This window comes from Ruditapes philippinarum, unplaced genomic scaffold (assembly GCF_026571515.1).
Source record: "Ruditapes philippinarum isolate M1 unplaced genomic scaffold, ASM2657151v2 ctg11638_1_1_1_1, whole genome shotgun sequence".
Taxonomy (NCBI): Eukaryota; Metazoa; Mollusca; class Bivalvia; order Venerida; family Veneridae; genus Ruditapes; species Ruditapes philippinarum.
In genome coordinates, this window is record NW_026858703.1 from 20,100 (window position 1) to 30,012 (window position 9,913).

Below are 9,913 nucleotides of genomic sequence, written 5' to 3' on the forward strand. Positions count from 1 at the left end.
TTTACCGTCGGCGACAAGAAGCGGCGTAGCTTCCGTTTATCATACCTTTTAGGTGTTTAGTTACTAAACATAATTCACTTGCATGATTGCCTACAATCAACATCAGCGGACTTTAAAGGAATATAGGCATATAAGTTTTAAAACGTTGTAGACACCACATTTCCTGGAAAAAGAAACTTAAAAAAAAACCCAAAAATCACCAGGTTACATACTGTCTGAGGTTAAATATTTTTCAAGGAAGTGAAAAATATTGAAAAGACTATATTCAACGACAAATAAATTTTACTGATGGTATTCCAATTTGCATAGGAATGAGTAACATTTAAAGTTAAGCTGCTACCTTACCACTTTCAAATTTTCAAGTCAACATCTGATAGAGATTTTAATACGACTTATTACTAATACAGACCAAATTCTGGCTGTTGTCTTTCCTAGTAGTACTATTATATTAGTAACCTTAATTCTAGCGTATGACTTGACAAGAAAAAAAACTTTTAACAATAGTAAAATTATAACCAAAGTTGTATGTACCCTTTCGTACATAACTTTTTATTTTTACCATATATTTTCCCATTTTTCCCATTTTGTTTTTCAATAAGTAAAATTTAAATGAGTCCAAATGTATGTATGTTGATTATCAATTTATGTATACCTTGTTTATTTTATCTCTTAGAAAGCCATCACTTACAAAACTTAAAAAATTTTCTGTAGACAACAAATTTAGACAGCAAATCTAAGTAACAGCTAATGACAGCATTGATATCAATAGATAGTGGTGTGTGTCATTATATATGGGAAACATTTCCTTATGTTATTTCACCAACTTTAGTTTTTGCATATTATTATGCTCATTATCAGTATATACGTTGTTACATTTTTACATTATATCTTAACCAATTTTGCATTACTTGAATATCCTGTACTAGAATACGTTTTAACAAAATCAGAGGATGTTCAAAGTCAAGAGTGATGTAACAGTTTCTATATAATTTGAAATATTTTTGTACCCGCAAGAGTTACCTCTCTTTATATTCTGCTTTCGTGAAATTGGCTCCGCCTATTAATTTTCGTCTATTTCCGTGATAATTCCATATATGGAAGTTGCAAAATCGTTTACAAATGTTAATCGCGTTAGAATGTAAAAGGAAAGTGTGGTGTTGTAAACCTGAGTGTGTCAAGTTGATGCAGTTACATTCTCAACGTCATGATGCACAGCATTAAACGTATTGTGTACGTTCTATCGTTTACATTTCTACATGTCGCAAATTTGAAGTTATACATTTATAAATACAGTTTGCAATTTATCTAAGTTGCATGTTAACAGCTTTCATTTTATCAAATCGAGATAATCAAAATGCTTAATACCAGTGCAGTATGTAACTCTCGGATCGACAATTAGATTTTTACTAATCTGTTTAGTAGAACCGAAGTATGCATTGTCAAGTTTCAAAGGCTGGATTTTTGGCAACGAATAGCCTCTATATGGATTTCACTACATGCAATTTGCTTGGTTAAGTCTATTTTTATTATTGGTATGGGGTGTGGGCGGTGTCAAACGTATAGAGGTACGATTCTTTTTAAGGTGGTGAAAAGGTACGATACGGAGTAATGGAGGATTTTAGCATTTTAACACCCGTCAGCGTTGGTATATTTTATAAAATTGCTAGAGTCATTTACTATCATAATCGCAAATTTTACGTTGATCACGTGGGAAAGTTATTGAAGGTAAATTGGCTGTAACTGATTTTGTGTCGGTGAAAAAATGATAAGATGAGAGCCCATACCGTAAATTGCAACTTATTTAAATACTCATTATAGCGTTGCATATGCAAAGGTATTTATTGACGTCTTGTTGTCCAAAAATTGATATGTACGAAGAGTTTTGGTACGATAAGATTACTGTACGCTGCAAAAGGTTCGACAATTTTGGCAGTGGTAATTATTACTTCAAACTTTTAACCGTTATCAATCTTCTTTAATTGATTTTAATAGGATCTTGCTGACGTCATTACTCTTGCTTATACTTATGAATACTCAAATAATTTTGTCACCTTTATTCCAAGAATTAACTTCCCTTTGATGTTAAATGTTTGTTATAAGTTTTTTATTCACCCTGTATATTTCCTGTCCTTTTTATATCTGAAGTAAATTACTTCAAATATGCAAGAAAATGCAAAACAAAATTTTATGTTTATGTCTGACACGTTGAACGTTTTCTTCGTATTGAATAGGATAAGTATTTATCATAAATGAATGTTTATTCTTCTTCACTTAAATGTTTCACTCCAATAAATAACTTTAATTTATTAATAGAAAAATAAATGTAAAGCCTCTTGTTTGTCTTTGTTTTTATAAAAATTTCTTATAAAATCATAATAAAATCTTAATACATGTATATGGTTTTTTTCTCTCAGTTTCTGGCTAACTGGTGGAATGTCTTGGTGAAAATGCCCTTTGATGCTAAATTTTCATTCAGCATGTTTCACACACATACGCGCTTCAGACTAAAATCTGGCAAGATGGTAAAAATAAAGAAGGCCTATGTGCACTGCCATGTACAACGGATCTTTCGTTAAACAGAGCTTGTAACACACATCCCACAATTCTCCTATAGAACACACACACACACATACACACGCACGCACGCACGCGCGCGCGCACGCATGCACGCACTCACTCACCAACTCACTCATTCACAAACACACACATGCACACACATACACACACACACACACACAGACGTACATAAAATAGGTGATAAATGTATTAATCTAACAATAAATATGTCATATACACATTTAATAATTATTTATTGACATTCATTCCGTAATTTATATATAGTACACGGAATTAATATCAGTAATTAATTAGATAACTTTCATATGACAATTGTGAAATTATTCAATTATTGACATTCATTCCGTATGTATGCGGAATGAATCTCAATAATTAGTTGGAAAATTTATATATGACATACAATGTTTATTATTATGCAGACATGTGATGTGTTGTGTTTCATTGTCATATCTGCATTACATTTAACATGGCTACAGATTGTATTTCATAATTCATTCCGTTCATGTTTTATTCATGTAAGTTATTTATCACGTGATATAGACATACGCGCAATGCGCACTGACAGGCAATTATTTTGCGCATGCGCAACAAAGTCAAGCGTCTGAACGACACAAATTTTGTGAGAATTTAATAGTCCCCCAGGGGACTAATACGGGATATTGCCTAATTATGACATAAAGAATTACTTTAGTCAAAGAAATTCAAACAGTTTTCACTGAATCGAGGGAAACACTTGTTTCATTTTTGTTGTTGTTACGGCGTTCTAATTTTACCTTGGAAACCCAGACGCGGTTTCATTGGCTACTTTAATCTAGGACATTATCTGATTGGATAAGGCTAACAGGTGCTCCACTGGTTTTAATTTTGCGTTCATTATCTGGTTGTTTGAAATTTCTATTTAAGACGCAGTCCATTGCACAGAAATCTGTCCAATACGCTTGGGGGTTTCCTGATCCCATTATGGGCAGCCATCTTGGATGGGAACCATAATAGGACAGGGAACCAGATTACGGACCTAACAGACATAATACGAGTTGAAAGTAGTTTAACCCTGTGGTTCTAGATGACGAAGTAACGAAATGGCAAAATTCAGCCATCATACGTGAAAGTGTTCCTCCCGTGGTGTGGCCTGGATATTACATTTCGCAATCTCAATCATATCAATTTATTCATTTATAGAGATCTGTTTGCGAAATGTAATATTATATATAACTGAATGCTCTCAACAAAGATTATTATAGAAATCGTATGACGTCAATAAAAATATTTGTCCTTTTCAAAGATTTAATAACTCGTGATTCTTTTGGAAAACTAGTAAAATACCAAAGACACACTGACATATGTATTGTGCCCATCATTGAAATTTTACAAACCTACTCTGGTGTAAAATCTTGGATCCACTTCTGCAAACAATTATGATTTCTAAAATGCAATAGTTGTTTTGTATATATACATGATCATGTGGTGTTCTAACTGTCTTTCCACAATAAATCTTCATTGTAGATTGTATAATGCAGATAAATAGTAAACTAATTTTATCTTATTTTGATTAAATATTTAATTATTTTATATCGTCTGTCCCATCAATTGGTAATTTTGTTACAGGGTGAGAAAATGTGCAGCCTGACAAGGTCTTGAACCTCGGACCCTCGAAATACGTACCGCTGCACTACCCTTTGAGCTATCCGGCCGCTTTCAAATCTACTCCCCTAAAAACAGTTCTGATCCATGGCAATTACTCCTGCTATATTAAAATTAGTTCCCATATATCTCAGGGCTATAGATCAATCAAAATTATACGCTGAACTATATGCAATAATGGCCCCACGTGAATCAAATGTAACGGGGCGAGAAAAAATGTACAAACTGACCTAGACTCGAACAATAATATGTTAAAATTTAAATTAGACACATTTTGCCTCAGAAACAAATGAATTTGTACTTAATAAGAAAAAGCAAGCATGAATTTTATAATGCTTAAATAATGTTTTACAAAAATGTTTGTTACCTCACACAGTAGCGATAAATGTGAAATTATGTGTCAAAAAGGTAGCAACTGAAAACAAAGTAGTATTTTGACTTCCAAACAAAATACTTATTCACTAATGACCACTGTAACTGTACATATTGCAAAAAAGCAACAGATGAAACAGATTGTTCAGGTAATTGGCAAATGAGTAACTTTTTTGTGTTTTGTGTCGGTACATTAATCCAAGACGTAGAAACGTGTTCCAACATATGAAGAAGAAACATGACATTGAAATCATCATGGAAGATGATGGGTTGAATTGTTACGTCACATTAGACAATGCAGCGGCTCAAGGTCAAAGTGTCAAATCTACTGTCATGGCTTTGTCAGATATTGTCACCACTCAGACAATGGATGACGCAGCTCAGATGGAATTCATGACCGGCTCTGGGGAAGACACTGCTCCATTTTATGCAGAAAAGATTACAATTATAGACAACATAATGGTAGATGAAATGGAATCGTATGTGGTCTCGGATTCATTGCATGAACACAGCATGGTATCTCCTCAGGTGTCAATTAACACAGTTCTTCACGCCTAAGTGCAGGAGCATGAAGCTGCAGAAGCTATCGGATGATTACAGGCTCTTGCCGAGCATGTCGGAATACTTGAAACACAGACTGTGGATAAAGATATGACTTCGGAAATCGTATCATCGGCCATAGAGATAGTCTCAACACATGAAATGAATGAAGCAGAAGTTTTGAATTTCAGTGAAACTATCATCAGGGATGAAGGCACTTTAGAGGAAGTATCAGCTGAAGGTAATGAAGGATTCGAAGTGTCTACGGAACAATTAAGTCAGTTGGCTACAGGAGACTTTGTTAAGAGTAATGGTGAAGTGTATAAAGTTGAAATAGCGCCTGAAGGTTCATAGTTGTTGATAAGTTTTCATTTGTTAAGTGGTATAAACTGTGAGAAATATATTTTTTACGTCGCTAAATTTGTGAGATGGACTTTAGCTGAATTGAATTTTTAAAAAGTGCATCAAAATGCTAAATTTAAGCAATCAACAATATTTGGCCTGCTTTGGTAACTTTGCAAGAGCTGGATTGGCTTAATATTTATGCGGTTAAAGATAGGATTGTTACTTTCATGTCTTGAACTTGAAATAGCTAGGACAGCATTATAGTAAGGCAAGTTGTTTACCTGTATTCACCTTTTAAATGTTACACAATAGTACAGTCATTGTTTTTATAGACTTATTTTTTCATTAATAAAATAAGACCTCATCTTTATAATACATTCAGGTGACAAGATTTTTAACTCGCATATAATTGTTGGCTTTTTTGAAGATTATTTAGCTATACATTCTATATCTACTGAAATATCTTTTATTAAGTGTAAAATTATTCATTTTAATGAAAATATACAAACATATTCCTTACCTACAGGTATTGTTATACCCCCAAAAACGAAGTTTGGGGGGGTATATAGGAGTCACCCGGTGGTCGGTCGGTCGGTCCAGACGTCCGTTGCATTTTCCTTGTCCAGACCATAACTTGAAGACTAATGGTTGGAATTCAATATATCATTTTGTTTAAAGGCCCATTATGCCCCTGATAGTTTTTATTTTTATATCTCAAAAGCTTTTTATTTATTTTAGTGTTCTTTTATAGTACATTGTATCAAAAAGTTATTCATTGGTCAATTACCTGAACCATCTTTTTCATCTGTTGCTTTTTGGCATTATGTTCAGTTATAGTGAATTAGTATTTTGTATGGAGGTCAAAATACTACTTTGTTTTCATTTTTATACTTTTACCATAATATTCTCACATTAATCGCTACTTTCACCAAGTAATGAGCATCTAGCATTCTTTATTTGTTTCTGAGGCAACATATGCCTTTAAACATAATTCCATGTAGGGTTCTACTGCATTTGTATAGTAATTGCATTTTTCAAAATAATTTGCTAAACGTTGAAGCAAATTCAATGATGTTTATAAATGACAATGAGTTACCATGTCTTTATGTTAAATATATATTTTATCTTTTCTTAAAGCTGCACACCTCGAGATGAGCCAAAATATTTCCCAAGTTAATTAAACTTAAGAAAAATGTACTAAGATTTAAAGTGAAGCAAAATGATTCAAGTTAATATTTACATGTTGTGTGCAATTAATGACTGATATTGCAGTATCTATCACCATTTTTCTACTGCACATCTTATGCAGTATAAGGGCTAATTTGACCTCTCTCTGATTATTTATGTTGTTTGGACGGTCTTTGTAAATTACTTTCTTTGTTCACTTCACAACATTAAACTTTTAAATACATATTCAAAATGTTCATGAAAAATAGCACGAATCTATGCATTTTTTTAATTTTGTTTGTTTTTTTTCACAGGAGAAAAATGTACAGTGTCCTCTTTGTGACTATGTATGTTCCAGTGAAGACCCAGACCTCAAAAATCATATCAAGAGAAGACATATGCCACAGGAAGGGGCCTTAAATGCATTCACATGTGATGTTTGTGGTCTTATGACTGTCAGTAAAAAAGATTTGAAACAACACAAAAAGTTCCATAAGAATGGACCAGAATTAAAACTGTTTTGTGAGCATTGTAGTTTTGTAACAGACTGTGTTAGCCGATTACGGCGGCATATGTTAATACACACAAAAGAGCGACCGTTTCAGTGCGGGCTATGTACGTATCGTGCAACGCAGAAAGAGCATGTTTTGCGTCATATGAGGTCACAGCATGGTGTTGAAGTAGAGCGTAACCAGCGGAGATCTTTACTAAAAAAGAATTACAATAATCCTCAGGAGATTCTTATAGCCGGTATGGAACAGTCCTCCAGCACAGCAACAACTTCTGCCTCGAAGGAAAGTACATCAGAAGCAGATATAGGACCGTTTGAGAAGTCGGACTATTCCAGTACTGATAAAATATTCGCTTGCAACTACTGCTCAATGAAATTCTCCAAGCTGATTAATTTATATAAACATCTATATGCTCAACATAAACAAGTCATGCCTGATGAAGGGCCGAACGATTTTCAATGTGTTGTCTGCGACTTCCACACAAACAGTAAAAAGAACCTGTTGGTTCACATGAGGAAACATAATATGCAGGACCATTCCCCACCCACTCACGTTTATTCTTGTGTTTTGTGTCGGTATATTAATCCAAGACGTAGAAACGTGTTCCAACATATGAAGAAGAAGCATGGCATTGAAATCATCATGAAAGATGATGGGTTGAATTGTTACGTCACATTAGACAATGCAGCGGCTCAAGTTCAAGGTCAAAGTGTCAAATCTAGTGTCATGGCTTTGTCAGATATTGTCACCACTCAGACAATGGATGATGCAGCTCAGATGGAGTTCATGACCGGCTCTGGGGAAGACACTGCTCCATTTCATGCAGAAAAGATTACAATAGACAACATAATGGCAGATGAAATGGAATCGTATGTGGTCTCAGATTCATCGCATGAACACAGCATGGTATCTCCTCAGGTGTCAATTAGCACAGTTCTTCACGCCTCAGTGCAGGAACATGAAGCTGCTGAAGCTATTGAAGGATTACAGGCTCTTGCAGAGCAGGCCGGAATTCTTAAAACACAGAATGTGGATAATGATATGACTTCAGAAATCGTATCATCGGCCATAGAGATAGTTTCAACACATGAAATGAATGAAGCAGAAGTTTTGAATTCCAGTGAAACTATCATCAGGGATGAAGGCACTTTAGAGGAAGTATCAGCTGAAGGTAATGAAAGATTTGAAGTGTCTACGGAACAATTAAGTCAGTTGGCTACAGGAGACTTTGTTGAGATAAATGGTGAAGTGTATAAAGTTGAAATAGCACCTGAAGGTTCATAGTTGCTGAAAAGTTTTCATTTGTTAAGTGGTATAAACTGGTATGAAATTAATGGTGACATTGCTAGATTTGTGAGATGGACTTTAGCTCAATTGAATTTAAAAAAAAGTATATTTGTTGTTAAATGGATTTTAATATCAAACTGCTAAATTTAAGCATTCAACAATATTTGGCCTGCTTTGGTAAAGTTCTGCAAGCTGGATTGGCTTGATATTTATGCAGTTACAGATAGGATTGTTGCTACTTACATGTCTTGAACTTGAAATAGCTAGGACAGCATGATAGTAAGGCTATAATGTTTACCTGTATTCACCTTTTAAATGTTACACAATAGTTTAGTTATAGTCATGGTTTTTTGTAGACTTATTTTTTCATTAATAAAATAAGACCTCATCTTTATAATACATTTAGATGAAACAATTTTTAACTCACATATAATTGTTGGCTTTTTGAAGACTATTTAGCTATATCTATTGAAATAAGTGTAAAATTAATATGTTGTTTACATTCTCAAAAAAAAACATAGAATGGCACGCACAAAAATTCATCAAAATATTTTTTTTGGAACAAAACATTATGCTACCATTTTAAGTAAGTTTTAACCATTTAGCAATGATTTTGTGCACGTGCTATTCATTTTAATCGAAATTACAAACATATTTTTTTCCTACAGGGATTGTTTAATTTTTCTTTTCAAAATTTAAACAATTTTGTAAACTTATAGAACTATACATTTAAATTTCTTCTAAGTTATTCTCAGCTGTATTTCTTGAATGAAAAATGAAAATGATAAATTTTATGTCTGTATTTGACTTATCTACAAAGTACATGAATTATAAATATAATTATGACTTAAACTAAAGATACAGGTGTGTAATAAAGTTAATAAAAACAAATTTATTACACTAGTGGCTCACATCATATGATTTTCTTCGACTTGTTAATTAAAGTCTTCACTCAATCAATATCCTATATTTATACAATTTTGTTATTTATGAAATTATCGTTCTAGATAAATTGTTTTCTGAAGAAGTGTGTATTATAAATCTATCCTCTTAGTTATGCTTAGTCTGTTCATACTGTAAACAATATGTAATATAATTCATAATGAATTTTAAGGAACGTAATACTTGAAAATCCATTCTGCATATTAGATTTTCTTTGTGTTTTTTTACACGTTTGTGCTGGTCAGTGTTTTATTTGTCATCTGTTAAAAAAAAACTTACTAATAGATAATAATTGAAATGAAAGAACATTTTATTATATTACATGTATTAGTAATAATATGCAAATATATTTAATTCATTCACCTAGTTAGTTTGTGGGATTTTGTTTAAAGACAATTTTAAAATCAACCTGTTAACTTGTCTGTAAACACTTTGTTTATATGAAAGACTGTCCGCAGTTATGAAAATAAAATTATTATATTTATGATGATTACATCCTCAATACTTTATTCTATTACCTGGTATATTGT

At 32.9% G+C, this 9,913-nt stretch overlaps 1 protein-coding gene across 1 annotated transcript; it reads left to right on the top strand.

Annotated features, from left to right (window-relative positions):
- The first annotated feature begins 4,845 nt into the window (after window positions 1-4,845).
- Window positions 4,846-8,438, top strand: LOC132753992 (zinc finger protein ZFAT-like). The gene is made up of 3 exons (XM_060744575.1): window positions 4,846-5,069; window positions 5,322-5,457; window positions 6,957-8,438. Exons 1-3 carry the CDS (start codon window positions 4,846-4,848, stop codon window positions 8,436-8,438), a joined length of 1,842 nt encoding a protein of 613 aa, XP_060600558.1.
- The last annotated feature ends 1,475 nt before the right edge of the window (window positions 8,439-9,913 follow it).

What these genes read in the sequence shown, in the direction of transcription:
- LOC132753992 (XM_060744575.1), top strand. Translation starts at nt 4,846, where the DNA reads ATGGAAGATGATGGGTTGAATTGTTACGTCACATTAGACAATGCAGCG. An exon ending in ATGGTAGATGAAATGGAATC is followed by an intron (nt 5,070 to 5,321) that starts GTATGTGGTCTC and finishes TTTGAATTTCAG; the next exon opens with TGAAACTATCATCAGGGATG. An exon ending in GTAATGGTGAAGTGTATAAA is followed by an intron (nt 5,458 to 6,956) that starts GTTGAAATAGCG and finishes TTTTTTTCACAG; the next exon opens with GAGAAAAATGTACAGTGTCC.